The 26139-nt window shown below is 57.7% G+C and overlaps 3 protein-coding genes across 3 annotated transcripts in view; 2 read left to right on the top strand and 1 right to left on the bottom strand.

Annotated features, from left to right (window-relative positions):
- The first annotated feature begins 6214 nt into the window (after window positions 1-6214).
- On the top strand, window positions 6215-17098 carry ACOT11 (acyl-CoA thioesterase 11). Its single transcript, XM_026079907.1, has 16 exons — window positions 6215-6220; window positions 7080-7266; window positions 7614-7683; window positions 9770-9830; window positions 10159-10260; window positions 10639-10774; window positions 10932-11091; window positions 11225-11344; window positions 11433-11577; window positions 11838-11893; window positions 12028-12094; window positions 12277-12360; window positions 12451-12584; window positions 13183-13314; window positions 13426-13552; window positions 13921-17098. Exons 1-16 carry the CDS (start codon window positions 6215-6217, stop codon window positions 14074-14076), a joined length of 1743 nt encoding a protein of 580 aa, XP_025935692.1. The 3' UTR covers window positions 14077-17098.
- TMEM205 (transmembrane protein 205) lies at window positions 16417-17648 on the top strand. Its single transcript, XM_026079911.1, has 3 exons — window positions 16417-16526; window positions 16631-16794; window positions 17031-17648. The coding sequence occupies exons 1-3, from the start codon at window positions 16427-16429 to the stop codon at window positions 17328-17330; spliced, it is 564 nt and encodes a 187-aa protein (XP_025935696.1). The 5' UTR covers window positions 16417-16426; the 3' UTR covers window positions 17331-17648.
- Window positions 17649-18742: 1094 nt separating this feature from the next.
- TTC4 (tetratricopeptide repeat domain 4) overlaps window positions 18743-26139 on the bottom strand; it is a 10978-nt gene continuing 3581 nt past the window's right edge. Inside the window, exons 5-12 of the mRNA XM_026079906.1 lie at window positions 25933-26133; window positions 25273-25350; window positions 24348-24472; window positions 23951-24037; window positions 22900-23114; window positions 21605-21686; window positions 20412-20494; window positions 18743-19496 (exon numbers count right to left, since the gene is read on the bottom strand). Of these exons, the coding sequence (XP_025935691.1) occupies window positions 19397-19496; window positions 20412-20494; window positions 21605-21686; window positions 22900-23114; window positions 23951-24037; window positions 24348-24472; window positions 25273-25350; window positions 25933-26133 (971 nt within the window). The 3' untranslated portion in view covers window positions 18743-19396. The remainder of the gene's footprint in view (window positions 19497-20411; window positions 20495-21604; window positions 21687-22899; window positions 23115-23950; window positions 24038-24347; window positions 24473-25272; window positions 25351-25932; window positions 26134-26139) is intronic.

Genomic DNA, 26139 nt, shown 5'->3' with positions numbered 1-26139 from the left:
GGGGGTCAGGCCCCACAGCAGGGTCAGGGCCCACAGGGAAGTCAGGCCCCACAGCAGGGGGGGGACCAGGCCCCACAGTGGGGGGCCAGGCCCCATGGGGCAGGCACAGGGCGGGGGAGGCCCATGGGGGAGCCGCTGCCTCGGGCCTGCTCCTGCTTTTCCGCCCCTGGCATGTCCTGCAGGCTCGGCCCACTGGAGGCTGCCGGCGGCGGGGAGCAGCCGCCCTCCCATCCCATCCCATCCCATCTCATCCCATCCCGCTCCGCTTGCCTCGGCCAGGCCCTGGCGGTGGCTGCCACCAGGCAGCGTGTCGCCCCGACGCCTCGCCGTGGCGCGGAGAGCCGGCTCCCCAGGGAATGACGTCGCGCCCCGGAGCGTCCCACCGCAGGGCCTCCATCTCCGCGCCGTCCTCGTCGCCGAGAGCCACCGCGCTCGGCCTCAGCTCCGCGCCGTCCTCACCCTGCACCGTCCCCCTGCTCGCCTGTCCCGGCGCCGGACGCGCCGTTTGCTGACAAGCTTCCAGGCCAGCCACGTCTCTAGCCTTCAACGTCTGAATTAAAACACACAAAAAAACCCCACAGCAGCCCAGAACTCGGCTTAGTCTGACGGGAAACGGCTTCCCTCCTCCCCTCCGTCGCGGGGGGCGGGAGAGCTGGATTTAGTAAATTAAGTAAATACCAATGGAGGAGTTGAAAAATAGGTTACCTCGTAATTGAATTTTTTTTTGCCTGCAGCTAAAGAAAAATTAGCCTTCCTGCTATCTTGTGCAGTCTGGGTGTTCGAGAACTTATCAGTGTGTGTAACAGCTTAAAGGGTAGTATGACAGCTATTTGGCCCAGCCTTTAAAAGTTCTTTGCTTCTTAGCTTGTTCTTTTTTCTTTTGCCCCTTTCCCTCGCCTTTAAACAAAAATCCATAGCTTTGACAGTGCGGTGGAGCCAGACCGGGACTCCCGGTAGAGCAGCGCGGGGACCTCGTCCCGTCAGCCTGCTCCCGCCGCTTGCGCGGGGCTGCCCCGGGCCGGCAAGTGCCCGCCGGCGGACRGAGCAGGCGGGTTTCCTCCTCTTCTGCCCCGATCAAGGGGCCCTCGGCTTCGCCGCACGCCTTCGTGGCGGCAGGGAACCGCCAACCGCGCTGGGGCAGGAGGGCAGGGGCCGGGCAGCGGCAGCGCTCCCCCCGGCGCAGCCGAAGACGTTGCAGCGGTTGCTAATGCAGCAGATGACACGAGGGGTTGATTTATTCAGCTGGTGCATTAGTATCTCTCTTTTTTTTTTCCCCCTTTTCTGTAATGAGGGAGGGCGATGCCGTGTGGCCGGTGCCTGTTCCAGCCTGCGGGAACAGCGTCTCCGCCCGCCTCGGGGGGATGTGGCAGGGGTTCGGGCTGGTGCTTTTGGCCCCTTGACTCGGTTAAACAGGCTCCGGCCCCGGTGCTGGCCGTGCACGCGGCCGTGCGGGTTAGCCGGGCCTGCAGGCTGASGCGACCGCGTGGGGTATTGAGTAATAGCTCTCAGTCGTCTCCTTAATAGCTAAAAAAATCCAGGTTTCAGCGAGGATCTGAATTACTCTGCAACCACTTTCACCCTCTGCTGAGCCAAGGAACAATTTATTGTTCGAAGGACTCCAAGAAGCGGTGAAACTAATAGGTCAGTTTTTGCTCAGGAGTAATTAATGGTTTAATTAATAATCACTGCCATCGCGACATCAAGTTTCCATTTCTTCGCGCGAGCGGACTCTGTGCCTGAYGCCGGGCTGGGCTCCTCCAGCCATYGGGGAAGCGACGGCTCCTTAGCAGGGTGCGAAATGCTGAACCCCGCTCCTGCCGCCGGGGCTGACCTGTGCACCGCGTCCCGGCGGTGCTTGCACCGCACRCGGCCCCGATTTGCAGCTCGGCATTTGCAGAGCCGTTCCCGCAGAGCGTGGGCCAGGGCCGCGCCGCCATCCTCGTTTGCTGCAATTCTCCAGCAAACGGCGGCGGGAGYGGGTTAGCTGGCTCCCGCGTCCTCCGAGGGAGCTGGCGGTAGCTAGCGCGGCGCTGCGTCTTGGAGGCCGTCCATCTGGCTCCGGCTGGGTCGGAAGTAGGGATGCTCCAGCCGCGCTGCCTCTCCGGAGAGGTGGCGTTTCCAGAACATTTGATAATCTGCTTTTCTTCTGCACCGGCTTGCTTACAATGCGGTGGCTTTTACGACCGAGGGAAAGGAAATAGGCGCCGTCACCAGGCATTACGTGCAGCCCGCGTTATTTACTCCTAACGATTTTACAGTATTTTAACATGAGTCCCTGAGAAATTTTAGTTGTCCCAAGGAGAATAGCTGCTTGTAACCGTTTGCTAATTACAAGTATGAATGTCAATTAATTCATTTAGCTAATTATCCACTCCATGAGCATCATGCACCAAAGAACTGTAAAAGACAGGCATATGGTGAAGGATGGGGGAGACGCCGCTCGCGCGCGGGGCTGCGTGCTCGCTCGGAGGCCGGGGGGACGCGCGGCGAGCGCGCCGGCGCGCCCCAGACGAATGGGTTTCCTYGCCGAAAGGGAGAGCTGGGGGAATACAACCGCTATAAGCCGTAATTACAGCATGATGCTAATCGCCCCCGTAAAGCGTCAGGCCGCTCTTTCTGCAACTTCTGTTGGGCGGCTCGAGCACAGGTCAAGCGTCCAAAGCGTTTCCGACCGCGCGGCTCCCTCCGGTGCGGAGGGGGAAGGCGTCGTGCCCCGTTGCATCGAGCGAGCCCCTTGGTGGCAATCGCTTGGCCCGAACGAGGGGAAAAGACGGCCCTGGCAAGCCTCATTTAGAGAAGGCTTGGCGTAAAGGTGGAGGGAGCAGCGGGAAAGTCCGTCGTGGGCTACTTGTTGCAGTGTTGCCGCGTGCGCGTGCATCACAGGGCACCTTGGTGCCTGCAAGCGGAGAGGAAAACAGGTTGTCAAAAAGTAATCTCACTTGCTGCCCGGGGAGAGAAGAGAAAATGTTTCAAAGGAAACGTTCCTTTTTCTGAAATGATGGGAACGAGTTAATCGCATCTCGGTGTGAAAAACTAACTGCAACGTGTTAAAGGGGCTGCGTTAGGAGAGCAAAAAAATCGACTCTCCCCCCACCCTGCTCTCAGAAAGGTGATAAAAGAAGTGCAAATTTTATACTAAAATCCAGTCCACCAATGCTCGGCGAGGTTAAAGTCTTCTGCTAAAACAGGACAATAATGTTCTTCCAGAGGGAATCTCTCATATGGCACTCGAATAAATTGCATGGCCCAACGCTATCTCCTTTCCCTGATTGCTCCGAAACGCTGGCGGAAACGGGATCCCGCAGCGGCCGCGCTCGGCACCCCGACCGGGGGAGCGCTGGCGTCCGGCGCGAAGGGGGACGCCGGGAGGCCGCTGCGCTTGGGGCACGCGGCGGTGTCCGCCTGCCCCTGGGGAAGCTGCTCCGATCGCTCGTTGCTCTTATCCACCCGAACGGCGTGGCCTGACCTCCTGTTGAATCCGTTCAATTATTTCACCGCTGGATTGGCAGAACAGCGGCGCTYGCGCTGTGCCTTCGTGCGAAGAGCTTTGATCAAACCCGTGTACTTTGATTACCAAGATGCACCTATGAAAGCATGCAAATAATATACAAATAGAACGATGTCTCCCCAAAACAATAGGCTGCACAGCAAATGCAGTGACGTGGGGAAACGTGCTTTTTCCTTCCTAATGTCTTGTACCTTTTTTTTTTCCCCCCCCCCTTAAAATCCCTGTTACAGCTGGTTCAAAAGCAGTAAGGAGGAGTTCACGGAGGCTTCGCCGGCTGACGAACCGAGCGGCCGCTCCTCCGACCCCAGAGGCAAACCACCCGGAGGAAATATTTTCAGCTAGGTTTCATCGGCTAGCAGCAGCCTTATATGTATTTTCCCGGGGAGGCGGCTGGGAGACGCTGCRGAGCAGACAGCCCTGCGGGAACCGCGGGAACGGCGGGGCTGGTGGCCGGGATCAGCCGCACGCCGCGGGAAGCGGGAGTGAAGCCGGCGCTGGGGCCCCCGCTCGGCCCGTCCGGCGCCGGCGCGGGGCCCCGTTTGYGGAGGGCTACCTTAAGAGAGCTGGGGATGACTATTTTTAAGGAAGTAGGGGGTGTGCGCTGGCGGCGGTCCGAGCACGGAGCGTGGGCCCGGAGGGCGACGCGCGGCGCGCGCAGGTGTCTGGACGCCTCTCCGCTGCGCCGGGCCCCGTCCCCGGGCCGAGGTGAGCGGGAGCGCGGGGAGCCCCGGGGCGGCCCTGCGCGGGGGGACGGGGTCGCCCGAGCCGCGGCGGCGAGAAACCGCCTGCGCCAGCCCTTGTCTGGCGAAGCTTAAAGTCGCTGCGTTCTTGCGGCTCGCACAGGCGGCTTGGCCTGATCCGTGCAGAATTCCCAGCGGAGAGGTTCGGGGCCTCCGGCCGCCGCTCCCGCTGGGAAACCTCTGGCGCTGCCAGGAGCCCGGACCACCTGCCTTTTGCTTAAAACGGGGGGCGCCTGGGAAGCACCGCGGCAGCTCGGGAATATCGTGCGCGTTCCGGCTCCAGCAGTGCCCACGGGTGCCGGTGGCGTCGCCTCCTCCGGGCCCTCCTCGCCGGGACCTTCGCTCCCGGGGACTTTGCCCCGCGTTGGCGTTGGTGCCGCCGGAGCCRGAGCCCTCGGAGACGGCACCATCTCCCCAAGCAGCTCAGGTGAACTTCCGAACGGGCGCGGGTCGGCTTGGTACCGTGGATATTGCTCGCGGCCGGAGCAGGGAAAAACCCCGTCGCCAGCAAGGAAACAGCGAAGAAGCCCAGTTCGCCCCGTTTTCTAACCCCGCCGGCGGTGCGGTGCCGGCGCTTCGCCTCGGGCCGGCAAGCGGCTCCGTGCGGCGCGCGACGTTCGGTGGTGGCGGCGGCATTCGGTCGCAGGGAAAACCTTGCGCTTGAAGGCTTTTTCCTGACGCAAACTTTTCTTTTTATTATTTTTTTGGGGCAGAACTGGGTCACTCGCGGGGTGACGGCGCAAGAGCGTCGTCGCCTAGGTAATGTGTCGCGTTGCCATGGCGACCCGCGGGCTGCATCAGTCCCCAGCTTTAAAAATTTGGCAGCTGAGCGAGGCTGGTGGTTTTAACGAGGGCAGGCAGTCGCCCGCTCCGTCTCCATAACCCAGCGGCCTAAAAATACCCGCGGGCGGAGCATTTCTGGGGCTCGGCGGCGCGTTTTCGGCATCCGCAGCTCRGCCACGAGGCCCCGGGTCCTTCCCCGCCGGGGTCCCGCCGGCGCCGGCTGCCGCCTCCTGCAGGGTGAATATTCCGCCCCGCTCTGAAGAGCGGATACCCCCAAGCCCGCCGGCCGGGCTTCGCCGGGCATGGGGGCTGCCGGAGCGGGGGGCGAGGGGGAAAAGGTGCCGGGAGCGGGATGGGCGCTGGGCTCCGAGCCCACCGGCAAAGCCGGGAGCCTTTCCGCGCTTTCTGCTCCCGCTACGCCCCCCGCCAGTGCCCAGCCTCGAGGGCGCCGTTGCTCCGGAGGGCGCTTAAATCCAAGGGCGAGACGCGGCGCGCAGGCGTTGGCAGCGGGGGGGGTTCCGCAGCGCCCGCCGGGATCGCCGGTGCTGCTGCGCAGCAGGTCCGAGCCCAGAAGTAAGACTGCGACAGCACAGATTATAACCGGACCCGTGCTTTTTCTTTTTTTCCTTAGCAGCTTTTCCGAGTTTTTTCCAGCTTTAGCAGCTTTTTCCAGACTTTTTTTTGTTGCGGGAAGGGCCCCGGGGCGGCGCCGCGCGGGGAGCGGGCTGCCGGYGCGGGCACGGGGCGCAGCGCCCTGCGGGACGAGGACAGCAAACCCTGGCGTCGCGGCGCAGCGCGTGCTGGAAAATGTGAGTCATGCAGGACGGAGCAGGAAACCGGAGAGGGCCGCGGAGGGGGTTCACGCYGGCCGGGCGCTYGGATGGCACGYGCYGCTGACGCGTCCCGGGGGCTCGCCRGAGAGCYGGGGGGGCAGAGCGGAAAGCGCCGCCGGGAAGGGCTGGCTCTCGGCCGCAGCGCTGCCTGGCCTGCGACGCCCCGGTTTGGCACCTGCGACCGGGGCTTTCTTCCGCGGAGAAAAGCCCCAGGCTCTGCAAGAGCTCGTGACGCGGCTGGGGAGCAATTCCCAGTGCTTCTGCTCCGGAGAGGTGGCTCTAACGGATGCCACGCTGCACCACTCCGGGTTGCGGTGTTCCCACGACGTCGCCTACCAGTATCTAAGGAAATGGAGGTCTCCTGTCGGCCCCGCTCAGAAAACACTGTTCCGAGAGGCCGAAGGTGCGCTCGGCCCCGGCGGCGGCTTAATTTTGAGGACAAACCCCGTTTAAGAGAGGCCGGGCGAAGCGAAGGGAAAAGACGCTGCCGCAGCTGGCATCCCGCGGCAAGCGCTCTAGGCGGGCGCCGCGGCGGAGCAGAAAGCGGAAGGAGCCGGCGAGGGTGCCAGGTTCTCTGTGGCCCCGGCGGCTCCAGGCCGGCCGCGCTCAGCCCTTGTGCAACGCGGGCCGTTTGCGGGYCCGGCAGCTTGCTTCCCACTCCGCAGTCGCGATGCCTTGAAAACGGCTCTCCGCCAGGCTGGCAGGCAGGAGACGCCCCAAAAAGAGGAAACTGGGAACGGGTAAACAGCCTGAAAATGAGTGTTTTTCTCCCTCTGCTTAATTTAGCCAGAAAACCATGCGTCCTGAGAGGGGCTTCTCCCGCCTCCCCCCCAGTTTAGCATCTTTCAGACACGGATTGCGCGGGTGGATGRGTTTCCCCGTTCTCATCCCGCAGGAGGCTGGGGCAGGTGGCGGGATGGGGAGCGCGGCAGCGCCTGGGCTGGGCTGGGAGCCTGCCTGGGGCAAAGCTGCGCGGGGACGCGGCTCCTCTCCCTGCTGTTATGGGACAAGGGCTCGGCTCCGGGCGYGTTTCACTTGTGGGCACGCCAGAAGGGTCGGAAAAGGCTGGTGGGCACCTGGGTCACGCCGGATCGGGGCGCCGCTGCTGCCGTAGCGGAGCCTTGGGGCGCRCGGGGGGCGCGGGAACGGGGCGGCAGCGGGTTCCCGCGGGCGGCTGGGTGCTGCCGGCTCACGGGGCCCTGCCATGTCCCGCAGGGCTCCGGCGCCGCGCTCCCCGGCGTGTGGCACGGGAACCCCGGCGGCATGGCGAGCGGGGCGCCAGCCCGCAACGGCACCGAGGTGCAGATGAGCCAGCTGGTGCTGCCCTGCCACACCAGCCACCGCGGCGAGCTCAGCGTGGGCCAGCTGCTCAAGTGGATCGACACGGCCGCCTGCCTCTCGGGTAAGCGCCGGCACCGCCGGGCACAAGGCTGAAACGGCGGCGGGAAGCTGCTCCCGCCGCTTCGCCTCCCCCTGCCTTTCCCAACCCGCTGCATCCTTTATTTCCGAGCAAAGCGGYGCGCTGGAAAGCGTGGGCCGGCTCCACCACCTAGCGTACGGCTGCGAGCTGCACCTCGGTGCCCGCCGCGCTTCCGCTGGCCCGCGCGGGTTTCTGCCCCGCGTGTCCCGCTCCCGTGCCGCAGCACAGGTCTGGGACGCGCTAAACCCCCGCGGCTTCGGYGCCTGCTGGACCCTGCGCTCGGAGGAGCTGCTGAGCCCGACACGCCGCCGCCTGTTTTCCTTTTGCAGCGGAGAAGCACGCGGGCTGCCCGTGCGTCACGGCGTCGATGGACGACATCTATTTCGAGCACACCATCAGGTGAAGGCGCCGGGGYGCTCGGGCTGCTCCCCCCGGGGGCCGCGCGCGGCGGGGAGCGGGGGGCGAGACGTGGCGGGGTGGGGGCGCGCGGGGGGCTTGCAAAGGATTAGGGCCGGCTTCCCGCGGGGCCGACGCCGGACGCTCCTCCCGCCGGGCTGAGCTCCGCCAGGTCTCCGGGAGCAGCGCCCGGCCTCCCCGCGCACGGCACGGCGCAACGCGCCCGGCTCCGGTGCGCCCAGGCGAAGCCCCGGCCGTGGCCGCGGCCGGCCCAGGGGAGGCACCGGGCCGGGGCGGGGGGTCGGTGCGGTTTGGGCTGCGGTGCTGGGGAGCGCCTGGGCGCCCACGGCCCCGCGCTGCTCCGCCGGGCGCTGCGTTTCGAGGGTGCTGCCGAGGGGGCGCGCAGCCTCCGAGGGGCCGGCCGCCTCCACCGCAGGCTCTGGGTACGGGCAGCTTCGCCACCAGGCGCCTTCCTCACGTGCGGAGATCGCCGGTTAGGTGCGGCGGTGCYCGTAGTGCCGTCCACCTCGCGCCCGCGCCCGGCAGCTGCTACCTCGAGTCACCGTCCAGGGCAACACAGGGGCAGCGACAAGGACAGGGACAAGGACGGGGACAAGGGCAAGGGCAGGGACAGGGACAAGAACAGGGACAAGGGCAGGACAAGGGCAGGACAAGGGCAGGACAAGGACGGGGCAAGGACAGGGTCAAGGACAGGGGCAGGGGCAGGACAAGGGCAGGACAAGGATGGGGACAAGGGCAGGGACAAGGGCAGGGACAAGGGTGGGACAAGGGCAGGGTCAAGGACAGGGACAAGGACAGGGCAGGGGCAGGGACAAGGGCAGGGACAAGGTCTCTCCGTGCGAGCGGTTCAGGGCCGGTGCAGGGCTCATTTGCCTGGAGGACTCAAGGTCCGTGTGCTGGGCTGCCGCCTTCCTCCTTCCTAAGCAAATGCCTCGGCAGCTGCTTCCCCCTTYGGCACCAATGTCCCCATTTCCCTATGGAAATGTTTCCCATGGTGCCCAGTGCCGTCCGTGCCGGGGGCTCAGCCAACGCAGGGAAGGCTGCCTCTCCCCGCTCCACCGCCAGCACCCACGTGTTCCGGGCTCCGGCCCCACACAGTTTTGGGATCGGTAGGGAGGCAGGGTGCCAGCCGGTTCCTGCAGGCGTTTGGGGAGAAACCCACCAGGTTTGGCCCCGGAAAGGCCCGGGGGGATGAACGCAGGTGGCGCCCGGCCGCTGTCACCCCCACRTGGCAAGTCTGGCTCGCTCCGCGCTTTCCTCTGCTTCCCGGGGAAACTTCCCACGGCTGCGTGAACGACGGGAGCTGGGCGAGCCGCCGAGCTCCCTGCTTCCTAGCGATCCCCCCGAACCGCGGCGGGGCCGGCCTGCCTCCCCTGCTAACGACTCTGCCCGTCTCTCGCTTTTCTCTTCGCACCAGCCCGAGGTATAAAAGCGCTCCTGGGYGGCCGCGGGGGAGCAGCGGTGTCTGGTATGGACGCTTGAGCCGTAGCGGAGCCGCCTAACCCGGCACTAACCCCGCTAACGACTGCCGCCAGCTTTAGCTTTCCACTTAATTTCGTAGCCTTGGTCTCCTTTAGAGGATGCGGGGCGTCCTTGACTTAATACCGCAGTTGGTGAAGACTCTGTTTTCTATCCGTGTGTTGCCAGCAAGTTGCATTTGTTCATTCGATCGGTGCCATTTAGAGTAGGAAAGGCCGCAGAGCTCAAGTTGCTTGTGTGTTCACTCTGAAGCCTACTGAAGGCCGGAAGAGGGCTCAGGGCTCGCACCCGAGGCCGGAGGAGGCCGGCCGAGCCATTGGGAGCGTGCCCGCCGTGGGGGATGGGCCATGGGGGGAAGCACCCAGCCCGGCACACCGCGGCTTTCTGGGCGCCCTTTGCCCGTGCGGTTACTCGYGGAGGAAACCTTGCCCAGGCGCAGCCCCCTGGGTCAGGCCACCGCCGTTTTTGGCAGCCAGGGAGCCGCAGCGTCTCGCTGGGGGAGATGCTCCTTGTCTGAGCGTGTTTTATAAATACGGGACGTTGYCCCCTGCTCACCCCCTAACGCTTCCTTTTGGTTGTTTTTTTTCAGCGTCGGGCAAGTGGTTAACATCAAAGCCAAGGTGAACCGAGCCTTTAATTCCAGCATGGAGGTTCGTAGCCTGCAGCCCGTTTCCACCTCCCGTGCCGCCCGCGCGCCCTCACTGCGCTTGTGTCACCGCACCTCCACACCCAGCCGGGCTCCTTTCCGCTCCCCGCGGCCACGTAAACACCAAATTGCTCCTCAGGCTTCGCCTGGTGTGTTAATCCCCTCCTGCATGGCCTGACTTGGGATATGTGGCTTGACGTGGTCAAATATTTGGATCAGAAGGCTCTGGGGGTGCTCGCGGGAAGCTCCCGGGGTGCCGCGGAGAGGCCCGCGGCGCGGGAAGCCCTTCCCGTGGCCTCCTCGCGGCTCAGCGGCGCCGTCTCCCCGGCCAGGTGGGCATCCAGGTCAGCCACGAGGACCTCTGCAGCGGGCGGCAGTGGAGCGTGTGCAAGGCGTACGCCACCTTCGTGGCGCAGGATCAAGCCAACGCCAAGGTGAGCGCGGGGCACGGCGGGGACGCGTCTCGGCGTGCCTCTGCTCCCGCCGCACCGCCGACGCTGGCGGCGCGGCTCAGGAGGAGCATCCCTGGGTCATCTTCCAGGGGATCTGCGTCACCTTCAGGAACCGTTTGCCTCTGGCCCCTCCGTAAGTGGCTAGGGTATAATCCAGCCCGAGGACTAGCTCTGGTCCACGTGGCTTGGGGCACCTGGTGCATTTGCCCCTTTGGTGGGAACTCACCCGAAAAACGAGAGCTCGAAAGGGCTGCGGAGGAGCAGGAGCAAGCGCTCCCCGCTGCCGTCTCTGGTCGTGGGGCTGACGGGGTCCGGGAGGCCCGGCCGGGACTCGGTTTGCCATCTGTCTTCCGCGTTTAGGTCAAGCTGAAGCCGCTGACCCCTCAGACGGAGGAGGAGAAGATCGAGCACAGCATCGCCGCCGAGCGCCGCCGCATGCGCCTGGCCCACAAGGACACCCTCAAGGACCTCCTCAACCACAGCCCCCGCGAAACCGGTACCGCGTCCCGGGCGCCGAATGGAGCGGGATTTGGGGGTCGGGTCCCGGACTAGCCCGGGGGCCCGCGGTGGCATCCTTGCCGGGATGGGGCTGGGAGAGGCCGGCGCGGGGCGGTGGGAGCAAGGGTGTGCTGAGCGCGGTTCTCCTCCCGCAGCAGAGCTGGAGACCCGGGACGGCAGCGTGGTGGTGCCGGCGGAGAAGACCCGGGTGGAGAGCGTGGAGCTGGTGCTGCCGCCGCACGCCAACCACCAGGGCAACACCTTCGGGGGGCAGATCATGGCCTGGATGGAGAACGTGGCCACCATTGCCGCCAGGTAGCCCCACGGGGGACGCTCTCCCGTGCGGCCCCGCTTCGCCCTGCGGCGGCGGCGGCGGGGTGCCGGTGGGGGTCGGCGAGGCAGCGCTCAGCCCCGGGCGCAAGGGCTGACGCGCCGCCCGTCCCGGCAGCCGGCTGTGCCATGCCCACCCCACGCTGACCACCATCGAGATGTTCCACTTCCGCGGACCCTCGCAGGTCGGCGACCGCCTGGTGCTGAAGGCCATCGTCAACAACGCCTTCAAAAACAGGTAGGGGGAAGAAGTTATCTTCGGAAACCTTGTGGTCTTCTAGCTGGAAGCGCAGCGCTTGCATCTACCGTTTCTGTCCCCCCCCCAGCATGGAGGTGGGGGTCTGCGCCGAGGCGTACGGGCAGGAGATGGCCACGAGCCGCCGCCACATCAACAGCGCCTTCATGACCTTCGTGGTGCTGGACGAGGAGGGCCGACCCCGCGCCCTGCCCTTGGTGGCGCCCGAGCCGGAGGTGAGGACGGGAAGGGCTCCGGAGCCGCGGTCGCATCCGAGCCTTTCCCCGCCGCRGTGCCGCGGGACCCCGGGGAGCGGCGCGCCGCTGAGTCCTGCTCAGCCCCGAAGGGCCCTAGTTTTATCGTCTCCTCCGACTCGCTGCAAAACAGCTGCAGCGTTGTTATGATGGAAACCAAATCGCTCGGTAGCGAGTGAATTAAATCGATTGCTCCGTGTAACTGATTCCCATTAACCCAAGGTGCTTTTCCCGTTTGTCAGGACGGRGAGAGGAGGTACAGGGAAGCCAGCGCTAGGAAGAAGATTCGGCTGGACAGGTGAGCGGGGACGGAGCGGGGAGATGGGGGCCGGGAAGGGGCCGGCGCCTCCGGAGCTGCTCGGCGCCGGGGTCCTGGGGCTGCCCGCAGCCGCTCTCCACCCTGCCGTAAGGACGGCGGTTCCCTTCCCGCAGGAAATACATCGTGTCCTGCASGCAGACCGAGGTGCCGCTGTCCGTGCCCTGGGACCAAAGCAACAAGGTACGGCGCTGCCGGCGCTGCTGCGGGCGCCGCCGGGGCGCGGGAGGCGTTTCGGCTGCTTCGCTGCCCGTCCTGGCTCCGGGCCGATGCGGAAACCGGGAGCGGGGCCGTGCCGTGCCGAAGGGCATCCCCGCGGAGGGGACGCCCACGCCGCTGATGGCCTCCTCGCCTCCCCGCTGCAGGTTTATCTGAGCTACAACAACGTCTCCACGCTGAAGACGCTGGTCGCCAAAGCAAACTGGGTCCTTGCCAGAGAAAAGGAAAAGGTACTCGGGGCGCGGGGATGCCCGTTACGGCGGCGGCGGCGGCGGCTTCCCGCGGGCGCCCGCCGCACCGCCTGCCGTGTGCCCCCGCAGGTGAGGATGTACACGCTGGAGGAGGACCAGTTCCTCTCCTTCCGCATCGAGATGACGGTCCGCATCACCGCAGCCCAGGCCTTCTCCCTGCTGTCCGACCTGCGGCGGCGGCCCGAGTGGGACAGCCACTACGCGTGAGTGCCGGCGCGCGGCGCGGGGGCTTCCCGGCACGGCGCGGCGGAGCAGAGCCGCCGTCCCTCCCTGCCCACCGCCTTCCTGCCCGAGAACATCTCAGGTGGTGCTGCCCGAGCGGTGGCCGGGGCAGTGCTCTGCCCGCGCTGCCCCGCTTAGGGCCCCTTGGCCTAGCTCAGGTGCTGATGACCCCCAAAGACCCAGCGAAGGAAGAGAGACCTTCTTCCAGGCCGCCCGTGCTGGAGCGCTCTGTCCCTTCTGGGGACCTTGGAGCCAACATCTCCTGCCCTGGTGTGAGCCATGATCCAGAAGTGAAGCCATACATAAGATTAACCTCCTCCTCTGGGGAGAACTGACTCGGAGCCCCTCTGTGGGCTCCCCGTGGGGAGAAGGGATCTCAGACCAACCAAATCAACGAGCAGAACAGGCCCAGGAGGTGCGGTGTCCTGCACACGCAGTTGGCTCGGCCGTACGATGAAGGAGCGCGAGGGCGAAGCCTTCGGCCCCATCGCCGGAGCCCGACCCGCAGCCCGCCGCTGCGTCGGGACCCCCGCGCCGTGGTTGCGTTGCCTCCTTTCACCGCTGCCTCCCGCCTCCCAGGAGCGCCGAGCTGGTCCAGCAAGTGGACGACGAYGACATGATCTACCACGTGGCGAGCCAGACGGTGAGCCACGAGAACAAGCCGCAAGACTTCGTCATCCTGGCGTCCCGGCGGAAACCCTGCGACAAGGGGTAAACCGGAGCGCGCCGCGTCCCCCCGCGGGGTCCCGGCCCCCGCCGCTCTCTCGGCCGGGCTGCGCCCCGCTCACCGGGCTCTCCTCCTCCTCCTCCTCTCCCCACCAGGGACCCCTACGTGGTGGCCTTCCGCTCGGTGACGCTGCCCACCCACCCCCCCAGCCCTGGCTTCTCACGGGGCGAGACGCTCTGCTCGGGCTTCTGCATTTGGCCGGAGACGGAGGAGACGAGCAAGGTGAGACCTTGCTGCGGGGCTGCGTGCGGAGCAGGGTGTCCTCCTGGCACCGGGGTGTCCTCCTGGCACCGGGGTGTCCTCTTGGGGCCGAGGTGTCCTCTCGGGGCCGAGGTGTCCTCTCGGGCTGGTGCACAGCTCCGGCCCCAAGCTGTGATGTGACCGAGAGCTGAGCCCAGCCTGTCCCCATCTATCGAGGGGTTTATGGCGACTAGCTGAGGGCAGAGGACATTTCTCCTGGCTTGGTTGTCCCTCTGCGCCCCAGGAGAGCCATCCAGAAGGAGGCCAGCCCCAACACCGCTGCCTGCACGCAGCGGAAGAGGTTTCAACCTCCTCAGACGTCCTTAACACGTATATCCTGTGGGTTGCAGGTGGCCTACTACAACCAGGCCACACCGGGGTACCTCAACTACGTGACGACCAACATTGTGGGCCTGTCCTCCAACTTCTACTCCACCTTCGTAGCCTGCGAGAAGTTCCTGCTGAAGAACAAGGACGACCTCATCCTGCAGCTCCAGGATCTCTAGCGGTCCCTCGYGCCGGCGGGGGGCAAGCGGTCGCCTTTAGATGAGTAGTTGGTTAGCGGCATTACTAGGAGAGCAGCGGTCGAAGGGTGCGCGGGTGATGGGACGCCTCGGATGGGCCTGAGAGCGAAAAGGGCCGCGGCGGAAAGCTGGAGACGGTCAGAGCCAGGCGGCGGAGTGGGGCGGCTCGGCGGACCCGGCCGCCCCGTGGGCACCGCTGGTCCTTGCGTGGCGGCGAGTTGGCGGCGTTACAGTGAAGTGTAACCCCGTGACCCGAAACGTTGAAAACGTAATGTCTTTTTTTTTTAATTTTCTAAGCTGATGTACAGGAATTGACTTTTCTAGTTCAGTTGACGCTACTTGAATCTTTGTATAATAAAACTCTTACTAAACAGTTTTTTTTTTCTTTCTTTTGTTTAACTACTTTTTTATGGGGGACACCGCTGCTCTTCGGGGCAGAGAGTGGCGAAAGAGGCTGCGACGTGGGGAAGGGAGGGCAGGCAGGGAGAGCGGAGACCCGCTCTGCGCCCTCGCCCTGGCCGCGCTGAGCGTCAGCGCCGTCTTCCTCTCGATCAGGCCGAGACAGAGGGAGGCGAAACCGGCCCCGTGGAAAATGGAGGTCTCTTCTTTAAGGATCTCGCTGCAGCAGCAGGGGCGTTTCGAGGGTTTTTCTCGGCTCTCGGCGAGTCGGGAGCAAAGGGAGCTGCAGTGGGGGCGGCTGCATCCTGCATCTCRCTGGCCCGGTGGGGCCGCAGCGGCAGGCGGAAGGAGTGACAATAAAAGTGCATTAAAAGCAAAAAACAGATATGTACACCCTGTGTGAACGTCTGCTTCTTCTTCCACGCGTCTCTGGGGCAAGGCCTGTCCGTGCCGCTCAGGAGGTGCCGCGCCGGGGCCAGTTGGCACAGCGGGGCGGCAGCGCCTGCCCGGACCTGTCCCCGTTCAGCGGCCGGTTTCTTTTTCTTGCCTCGGTTCCTTTCTCGGACCCCGYGCGGCTGCTCGGCAGGCGGCCCCGGGGCTCGTCGGGGCGGCGCCAAGGGCTCGGCGCTGCGGGAGAGGGGCCCCACGGCAAGTAATTTTATATATGCATAAATGAATATGCGGGAATTGCTATATAAACATATACTCCATATTTCTATATTTTGCAGGGGGAGCAGGACGCGATCCGATAGCAGCTTCTCTTTCGAGGCTGTCCCTGCCCTAACTCCTGTCGTGGCCGTGCTGGCCGAGGGGAGAGGGCTGCGGCGCCGCGCAGCCGGGTGCTCCGCAGGGAACGGGACCGCAGCAGAACCGACGGGCCGCAGCCGTGTGGCTCCCAGCACGTTTCTTTTAGTTGCTTTCCAAAGCTCTCCTTGCAGGGGAGCAGGTTTCCTCAGCACCTCCCTGCCGCTGCTGCCTCCTGGGCGGGGTGGTGCCGGGGATTTGGGATGCCCGAGGGAGCCGGAGCAGGTCCCCACCGCCAAGCCGGGGCGTCCGCCTTTGCTGAGCGGCTCCGGTGCACGGGGTGACTTTGCCGGAACGGGCRGTTTTTGGCACCGTGCACACGTGCGCTGCCCTCGCTGGCAGGTGGTGGTGCACCTTGTGCCGTAGCTCCGCCGGCGCCACGGCTGGTTCCCAGCAGGAAGGCTTCCCCCACCGGCACAGACCTGTGGAGCCGCCCCAGCAGCGCAGCAGGGACCGCAGGGACCCTTGTGGCAGCAGCGGGTGAGCCCGGGAGCCGATCCCACTTCTTTGGCCCCTAGGGACCTTCCGTCTGTCCCTACAGCGGGGCCGGTGCACTCCTGCTCCTGCCGCGTTGGCTCGCATCCCGCGTCCCGGCTGATGTGGGACTCCGTGCTGGGGCCGCGGGAGCCACCCCCACCTCGCTCCTAATTGCAACAAGCCCCCAGTTGCAGGTGCCTCCCGCCTGGCTCCAGTTAACCACGTGCTGGGAGGCACTGGAAGCAGGGTGGGAGCAGGCTTGTTTTTCAGGGGGAAACCTGTGGTTTTTTGGTTAAAACGTGCAGAAGCCGTTGCTGGCTGGGCCCGTGTTTTTAAGCTGCCAGAGGAGGGACTTTTCCCAGATAAAGACAGTCTAACGTCCACAGTGCGGGCAGGCGTAATTGGCAGGGTTTTGCTCCTTTTCCCTTTTTATTGACTTTGCACTTGTTCCTGYGGCCAGGGGTCAGACCGGGCTTTGGCTGGACTTTGCAGAAAGTCCATCCAAACCCGCAGGTTACGGGGTGCTGACGTAGCACCCCCATCCGAGATAGAGAGCCCTGCCACGGCCGCTGCTTTTGTCACGCTAAGCTGCGTTTTGCCCTGCATTGAGCAGGTTGCCGTCAGGAACAGCAGCGTTGGCCGCCCCGGCACCATGCCGGTCAGCTCGGAGCCCCCGGATGTGGCGAAGCTGCTCCACCTCATCTTCCTCTCCACCTCCTGGGGGATGCAGATCTGGGTCACCTTCGTGTCTGGTAGGTTCGTTTGAGGCTCTCCCTCTCTGCTGTGATCCTCCGCCCGGGATCAGGGCTCGGCGACGGGGGTCCTGCGCCAGGAGTGACCGCTCGCCTCCCCGCAGGGCTGGTGATGGGCAGCTGCCTCACCCGGCACACCTATGGCTTCATCTGGAGCAAGCTCTTCCCCTACTACCTCCACATCGGCTCCGCTTGTGCCTTCTTCAACCTGACGATATTTGCCATGTACCACCCCAGCGAGCTGCTCAGCGAGGAAGAAACGACCCAGGTAGCTGCCCGCCTTGAAACGGGAGCTGGCTGCAGTCCGAATCCCTTCCTCCGCAGGGTCTCACTGCGCTCGGGCTGCTGAGGTTGGTTGTCAGCAGTGGCAAGGTTTGTGCACTGCTCCAGTTGGAAGCCAGGTAGCACACGGATTTGAGAGCACTTTGTGCGTAAAAGGGGCTGTGGAGACATTTAATCCGCTGTGGGCACTAAACACTCAGAGCTTTTGTTGCTGCCTTGCAGATCACCGTCTTCTTCGTCTGCGTGGCTGTTGCAGCGCTGAACGCAGAGTGGTTTGGGCGGACAACCTCGGACATCCTGGCAGACATGCACCAGATCGAGCGGAGCTACGGCCTGGGCCAGGAGATCGGCTTCTTTACCAGCAAATCCTACCGGAAGCTGCGCGAGTCRGACCCTGCCTATAGGAAGATGTCCCGGCAGCTCATCATCTACCACGCGTTGTCCTCCCTCTGCAACCTGTGCTGCATCGCGTGCAACGGCTGGAGCTTGTGCTACTTGGCTGCTCACCTCTCTGCCTTGTGAGAGAGCAGGCCGCCTGTCGGACTGCGATTCGAGGGGTGGCTGGCCAGAACCAGAGCYGTGGGGAAAGGGAAACTCCCTGTGGCCAATCTGTGCCTTGCTGTAAAACACCGTGTAGTTTTGGGGATTAAATTTCAGCAGCCTCGGATGGGGAGTCCTTTGCTTCTATTTCCCCTCTCTGCTGGGGATCACACTTACGTACCACATTCCCTCCAAAAATTGACAGGAGTTTTGCATCACGTTGACTATCCTGAATGGATCGTTTTGCATTTTTCTAATTACTAAATCCCTGCCAACCGAATGGTTTGCTCGCGGGTACCTGTGGCGCCATCCCTCCAAAGATGCTGTGCTGTACCTCCTCCTGCRGCTTTGCGCTGCCTGGTGGCAGGCGAGGTGCTCTGGCTGGTGCACCGCCACGCTGCCACTCCACGTGGTCTGTCCTGTCCGCTGCAAAGCACGGACACAACGTGCCAGAGGCTGCCGTGGGGGGACAGCTGCTGGCCGTCCTCTTCTCTCATGGTGGACTTCACGATGAGGATCTGTATCAAAGTTCCCAGTTTGTGTATGCAGCACGCAAATTTTGTAGATCTTTTTACTCTGAAAGACCTTTAAAGGTATCTTAAAAAAAGGTAAGGCCAAAGTGCGCCCACTTGCACCATTCAGCAGTTACTGCTTTTTTACTTCCGCTTTGCCAATTACAGAAACATTTTTCGTAATAGGTCAAAACCATGGTTTCAGTCATTAAGAACTGCTTTGAGTTTATACAGTACAGATGTGCTCTCTGCTGGCTCTCTGGAAGTAACAATAATTTCTGATTGACTTTACAAAGTTGCTGCATGAATCATTCATTAATTAAAAAGGAGAACACTCGACTACTTAGACCAAGTTCTAATAGTAACAGCAGTTAGTGCATAGTCAGGGGTGTTTATGGCAAGTAGTGGTTGTGGAACTGATTCAAAGCAGGACTGAATGGAGATAGATTTAAGAAATTGTGCTATGCTTCTTTAAATTCTTTCTCTGTAAAATACTTTTACTATATTTGTGCACACTGAAGTAGTTTAGGAATAGCTAAAAAGGAACTTCAAGCTTTTGTTTTCCTTAGAGCTGTTTGAATCCAGCTCTGGAGTGAGAAAAATCTCTGATCTTAGCAGAAGTGTTTACAGCTGAATAGCTTTTTAATGTCCTGAGCACTTGATGTGTCTAAAATTGCAGTATGTTTCTGCAATCACTATTTATCAGGGCAGCTCGGGGAGAGAGAAATGAGAGATTTAGAGTTACTTTTAATTAAAAGCTGAAAGCCAACACAGAAGCACTGAAAACCCTGTATGTTGGCTTTACCATTTAGTGTGATGGATAAGGCTCTTATGTTTGGGTTTAAAATAACTGTATATCATTCTCTTGAATACCATGCACTATTTCATTCAGTGAGAAAAATGAYTGCCTCATTTATTAGGCAGGAGTCAGTCTACTTAAAATAGACATGTTTATTTCCAGTTTATATAGGACAATAAGTAAGGTAGCAAAAGGTCAGTAAAACATACTGCTCTGAAAGAGAGAGCYCTGCCTCGCTCTGGGCAGCAGCAGAGCTGAGTGGTGAACTAACGGCTGCTCCTTAACCCTCCGAGCCAGAGCGGGCCCAGGCAGGAATCCAACTGCATCCGTCCCGTGCCAGCAGGCAGTACTCGCTGCAGACTGCCGTGAAGCCCAGGTAACTACAGCCCACCTTGCAAGGAAATCAGTGATTTTTCACAGGTAAGTACATTCCCAGCTGCTGTTGCTTCAACCACAGCCAAGGTGTGGCACTGCTGCGGGTTTATTTCAAAATTACATGCAGTCTGTGATAGAGATGTCCTTTTGTAAGCCAGCTGGATTTCTTTTAAGTGAATAATCCCCTCTCGTAAGTCCCCCATTCTCCTACCATCCTGCTTTGCCGGAAGTTTCCCTGTGCGCAACGATGCTTTCTCCCCTGAAATGTGCCAGGTATTCTCATACAAGCAGAAAGTCGCAGTCTGTAAGTGGGAAACAAACAGCAGTCTCTTGCGCAGGATTCCTCGTTTCATTCTTGCTCATTATAGCCGATGCACCTTCTTGCTAGAGAAGTACTTCTTAGAGAAAGGAGAATGCTTTACAAACGCCAAAACTGTTGGAGTCCCAGCCTTTACAAAATATCTGCAAAGATTAAAAGGAGTCATTTGGCTTCCCTGTATCTGGCCAAGCGTCATGCAAAGCGAGCGACTTCCCCCCAGTTCAATAAAGACCGACTTCCCAAAGGCTGATGACAAGCATTTTTGCCGATTAGCAGAGCCTTTCACAGCCACAGCTACACATATCCAAGGGGGAGTGTTTTATGTATCAATTCTTCTCCCAACATCTACTTCTAATTAGAACAGAGTGCCGTTACGCTCACTCTGAAAGTCAGATTCTTTTTGCACAGCCCTTCAAGTCTGAAATTGCAGGGATTATGCATGCTGCTGAGTTTTACGGAGTGACAGTCCGCAGCAGCGGAGCTACAGCTCTGCTCCCACTGTGACAGACCAATCCACTAGTGTTTTGCAGCAGGCTCTCTCCAGCTAGCTACAAGACAGTACAAGTCAACAGCACAAGAATTACAACAATTTTTTCACTTCCCAAACAGCAGGTTTTTCTCTGAATAACTGAATAACCCTTTAAAGCCAATTGCAGACAGTGAGACTGTGCCGCATGCTGTGTTGGGGCTGCTCGCACAGTTTGCGTGTAAGAGCGTTGTTAACCTTCAGCACGTTCTCTGTATGCTGCCGCCTTTTTTTAAGCGGCATTCTACTGACGGCATATGAGACAGCCCCTCGGGGGCTCCTGTTTGTGTAGCCCCATCTCCTTCTAGTCCTGGAGAGAGTTGTTCTTTTTTGGAGAGGGGAAGTAAATTCCTAAAGCCAGGCACAAAGCCACGTGGTCCCGTTGCTTTACACCTTCCCAACTAAGAGATGCCAAGAGTTAAGACTGGTAAGTCAGAGAGCAAATTGCACTTAAAGCCCAAAGCTCGTTCATTGTGCCTTCATGCCCTCACTGGAATCAAACAGGTGAAACAGTGACCTAGAGCAGCCTCACCTCTGGTGCTGCAACACTTGCAGCAAAGTGTGTTCTGGGTTCACCTCATACATTTCTGCTTTTTCTTCATCTTCAAAATAGAGCTGAAAAAGTTTGGGAGAGTTATTGAATACTTAAGATACATGAAGGCAAACTACTAAGCTGTAGAAAGTCCAGTAACAGCACACCATAAATCCACTTGAGGTTTATCAAACTTTGGTATCATGCAATGACTGTCCATGTCAGATGCTAACTTCAGCAATGCAGAAGCTTTGTTTTGTGTAAATTCCAAGTCTTCCCTGTATAAAAAAGTAACTGCTTAGCTTCTTATGACGGTGGCAGCAGGAATGCAAAACATACCGTCTGTTTCTGCGCTTTACAGAGAAGCGACCCAAATCTAAGGGCTGCTTTTTAACTGGTGAAATGCAGCAATGGTATGAGCTAAACTGATTAGGCTTAAAGATATTTGAACAAAATGGAGTAGATTTCAGAGATTCAAATCCAACAATTCTGCCTTAGATTGAGCATATACACACCCACAGCTAGAATAAAAGATTTAATTTGGTAAACTACACAGCCACTGTCCTCTTGGACCTGCCTGCTCACTGCACTAAGGGCTGCCCTGTTGCCTGCTGCACACGACACTGAAGTGGAAAATGGGAAATAACCATCTATATCCTTTTATACGCAGTTCCTGAAAAATTCTCCATACCTGCTGTAGCCACAACAATTCACATCCTGCAATTTTTTAAACTCTTACTAGACATATATTGACTTAATGGGATTACGTGTTTAACCCCCCAATACTTAGCTCCAAAAATAACCTTTTTTTTTTTTTTAATATTTTCTCATTTACATTGAACAACTTCACTACAAGTGTGGTTAAAAAACAGATAGCTTACTTGCTTGGGTTGTCTAAATCTTAATTATTTTTATGAAGATCGGAATCTAGACAATATCTGTAAAAGACCTTTTATCTCCCACTTATGTTTTATTTGTTATAAGGTATTTATTTTCCWTAATGAATTCTGTTTAAAAGTGTCAGTACATCTGGAAAGTGTTCAAGTTTATAGCTGAATACAGCTCTTCAAAACCCTATTTCACATCCATTTATGGTAAACAGGTAATGATGCTGTTGCTTTCATATACTCAAAGCTGCTTAATCTTACCCCAGAAATCACAAACTGAAGTAGAAGGAAAGTCAAATCGCTCACCTCAAGACTGTCGGGAAGATATTTCCTCTCTAAATCCCAAGGAGGTAACTCAGCAAACATCACCATTAAATGATCAATAAATCTAAAAGCCAAAATACATATGTTAACTTAGACAAAGTATTCTGAAACAACAGGAAAACCAGAAACTACGTTGTTGCATCTGAGTAGTTCAGCTTCAGTAGCCTATATAGCTGCACTTGAATCATGGTAAAAATACACTGGCAAATTAGAGAACAGACTCAAAAATATGTTTAAATCAATATAAAGGTCATACTTGCTTTCCTTCAAACTCATTGCTTCCCTAATGAGACCAAGGCCATGTTTTAACTTATGCTATTGGTTACAAACTTGAGCAATGCAACAGCATATTATTTATAACTTTTTACTTTCACACTGAGAAGGATGTCAAACACTCCACATTTTGTCTAAAATTGACTTCCCTTCCACATGGTCCTATCAGCACCATGCTTCATTGGATCATGGTGTCCAGAATAAGCTTGTGCGTCAGAGGCAGGATTACTTTGGTACCTCAGGATTGCCAGTGGTCAAATTGTTTTAGGAATCCATTTTTACTTTCTTTAGCCATGAAAAGGTGTACTTAACAACATTGTAAGAGAGCTACAGCTTTACTAACCTGTTCGCATTGTAATTTTGAGTCGTGAATTTGTTAGTAATTCTAAGGAATACACATGCCCCCCACAAAAACATTACAAATTCCAACCTCACAAGGCCAGAAAGTGAAGTTTTTAATCAAGAAAGGTGGAATTCCCACCTTTCCAGTCACTTGCTTATAGTCTGAAAGGTCTGCAGTATGTCAGTCAAGCCTGCTGTAAGCCCTAGGAAAAAGTCCTGGGTCACAAAAGGTCCCTTTTGGAAGCATCTTATAATTTTTAGGTTTATTCCTCTTTCTGAAACTCATGTATTTGGAGGGCTTCTAAACAGCATCTTAAGAAAAGGCATGCACATGCATGGGGTACAACCATTACTGACCACTGCTCCAGGCTTGCACTGCAAGCCCCTTTAATCACACTGGCTAGATATGATGCTATAAATTCATTTAGCCTCTAGATTTTGGCCCTCCAATATTTTAAGCAGCACTTCTAAATCACAGAATATTTCAGGTTGCAAGGGCCCTCAGGAGGACATCTAGTGCAATCTCCTGCTCAAAAGCAGCATCAGCTATGAGAGGAGAAATCTGGAGCTATTTGATTAGCAGGACAGTGCTTCGCCTGCTGTCTCTTTTCACTCGCTCACAGATCTCCTTTATTCAAGGATGATGCTGACAGTGCATTCACCTCGTGTTCTCGTGAAAAGCCGCAATGAAGTCCGTTTGCTCGTGCTCCGGGTACAGAAAGAGGACAGGCCAGTTTAGGTTGCCATCAGCATCTAAGTGCACCTTTGCCCCCATGGCATTGTCAGAGTGGAATCCATCCAAGGACATCTCAGCCAGACCATCTGACATCTCCTCTTCCTCATTTGAAGGCTCAAGAACCACCTTGATATTTCTTTCCTATAAGGGAAGGAAAAAAAAGGGCGGGGGGGAATATGATCAGGAAAACTAGCAGTCAGTAGAAGGACAAATCATGTCACTCTTACTAAAGAGTCTGCTCTTAAGCGTGCCACCAAAAGCCATCCTACAGTATGTGGTAGGTGACTGGTCCTCCCAGTAAAATCCAGAACCTCAACGAGACCCCCGGACTCCTCGTACAAAGGATGAGGAGAGCTGGAAATCCAGAGGAGCCAGCATGCTGGGAGAAAAGCCTGAGAAAGTGGCAGGGAAAAGGATGCATCTGAAATGCTGCTTTGGGGGAGTTAGCACACACAACCTCAGGATGCAACTACACACACCCACTCCAGAGAACATCCTCTCTTTCAGAGGACTGAAGAGGGCTCACTCTTTTCTTCTGACAGAGAACCGCAGAAGAGGAGATCAGAGTTTGTATAACAGTCCACAATATTTTAACATAGCCCCAACATTTGCTGAGGAAGCAAAACATCCAGGATCGTGTCTCTCCTCCACCCTATCAGATGGCCTCCTCTGCTCTTCCACTGAAGTGATGCCCACTGGCACGCTTCATTGGGCCACTGTGATGCTACAGCCCACCAGGCAGGCGCCCTCCTGGATTCTTGCTTCAGCTCCTAATACTGGGTTTGTATTTTACATTAATCATTATCTGAAATACATAAACAGCTCTGGGAACTGGTGCCAAAGCCACGCAGATAAGGAGGACTGTGGTTTTGACTCAAAGCTTTTTGGCTCTAGCCCTCAAAAACCTGCATATGAAAACAACTTGAGACAAACAGGAAAACTATTGGGAAAGAAAAACAAAACCCTCATTGGCCCACCTTTATTGCTGCGAGCAAACCTTCCTTTTGACACTGTTCTTTCCTCTCCATCACCTTCGCTTTCCTTGCATCCCGCTCCTCAGCTCGCTGCATATAAGAAAAGGTTGCATCTTGGTCACACACAGCAAGTCAACACTCATCGTTGCTCTAATCCGCTGATGAGTGGAGAAATCAGTCCAGATCTCCAAAGAAATTCCAGCTCTTTCCGCTACATATCTCAACAATACACACTAAACATGAACCACCACTCAATTCTATTTGTGGAAATTCTACTACACAGAAACTTATATGTAGCAGTCTCCATCAGGGGAACCTAAAGTACTTCTTGATACAAAATGGGCAGAACAGACCAGTCCTGGGATAAGGACAGTAGACTCTAGGCTGCCATAACATTTACCTTTAACTTGTCCGCTTTAGCTCTCACTTCCACGAGCTTTTTCTCTTTTGAGTCTATTCGCAAGCCCTCCTCGCACCATGCTATTGCTTCAGAGAAATTCTTTAGCTCCAAGTGACAGAGCGCTCCTGAAAGGATTAAGATTTTAAGTTTCTGGCATTGGAATCAGTATACAACTGTTATGCAAACTGGTGSTTATAAAGACAGTGTTAGACTTAGTGTCTTTGAAAGGCATATACAGCAGCAGATGTTATTGCTTTGCAAGGTAATTTTAAATGGCAGTATTTCAGCAGGTGTATTAAGCTGAGCAGAAGATCTAAAATACTTTAGCAGTTACTGTACCATTTGCTAGTCAGAAATTAGTAGAGTGATGCCATCAGTGTCTGTTACAAGTAAAATTATATCATTAGAATTCACATTTCAACATGTGTCTCAATGTAAAATAAAGCAGTGATTTCCATGGAATAAGAAGTGATAAAAAACCAAAAAACACTGGAAAGCAGCAAAAGTTATGTTCTACAGAACATCTATGTTCAACAGAAACACATCCAAAGTTGTTTTACAGATATGGAAGCTGAAGAAGAAAAAGATGTCATTTAGATCAAAAATCCAAAGCAAACTGCACAGCTCTCTTTTTGGCAGAGACAGGAATAACAAAACAAGAGAAGCAAAGATACCCCCTACAGCCAGGGCTTTACATTTTTGAAACAAATGCAGTTCTGAAACAATGTTACATATTCTTAGCAATTTAGGGTTTATAAACACTGTTCTTTAACACACAGAAACATGCAGGAAACAAAGAGACACCTAACAGGCTATTCCAGGGCTTATAACAATAACAGTATGACAAGTTAAAATAACATATTCAAGGCTGCTCTGAAAGGRCATTCCTTACACTCCATGCAATAATACATGCTTTAATTCTTACCTCTTATGATTGCTTTGAGATGGGTGGGCTTCAGCTTCCTTGCTTGGATTGCATCATTGAGAGCAGAACGGTAGTTACCTACAAACAAAGCAAAACTGCTCAGAACCTTGCATTTATAYTTCAAATCCAAACAGACTTCAAGGCCACAAAAGCCTTACGCAGAGACTCTATAATTCACTGCTTCTACAACCACTGTGAGGCAAGTGAAGGAGGAAAGAACAAGTTAACAGCAAAACAATAAAGGACAGGAATCAATTGGACAGGTGAGACACAAATAACATGACTGTGGGCAGACCATTACCAACATGCAACACCTTGAAAGGCCAAAAGAGGCCAATCCTTGCTGCACTGATGCCGTTGGTAGGACAGGCAGTAACTCGAAGACGACATGGCAGGGAAGGAGTGACAAAACATTTCGCTCCAAGAGACGCTGGAGCCCAGCGTGTGCCCCGCAGAGCCCAAGGTCCTACCTCCCCCTGAACCGKCTCAGTGTCGCAGCCGCTGCCTGTGTGGCAGCTTGCAAGGAGCAAGACACAAACCCCACAGCTGTGCCTGGGGCAGTGCCGCGTCCGGAGGGCTCAGGGCGCCGTTTTGTCATGGGTAAGCTACTTGCTATGCCGTGCTAGACAAGAGGGAGGGAGGAAACCCAGCACGGGCTACCCAGGTGGGCCTGCGCGGCCGCGCGGTTGGTGTGCAGCACGGCGCCCAGCTCCAGGTCCTCGCACTTCTTCCGCAGCCCTTCCGTGTAGGAGACAACAGCCTTCCTGTAGTCCTTCTCCCTGAAGTACTCGTTCCCCTCGTTCTTGTACAGCCTGGCAAGCTCTGCAAGGAGAGGGCACAACGCTGAGCAGGGACATGCAGGGCGCC

Source organism: Apteryx rowi, unplaced genomic scaffold, assembly GCF_003343035.1.
Source record: "Apteryx rowi isolate R43461 unplaced genomic scaffold, aptRow1 scaffold_503, whole genome shotgun sequence".
Taxonomy (NCBI): domain Eukaryota; kingdom Metazoa; phylum Chordata; class Aves; order Apterygiformes; family Apterygidae; genus Apteryx; species Apteryx rowi.
Note: the sequence above shows the minus strand (reverse complement) of the source record. Positions and strands in the feature narration are given on the sequence as shown.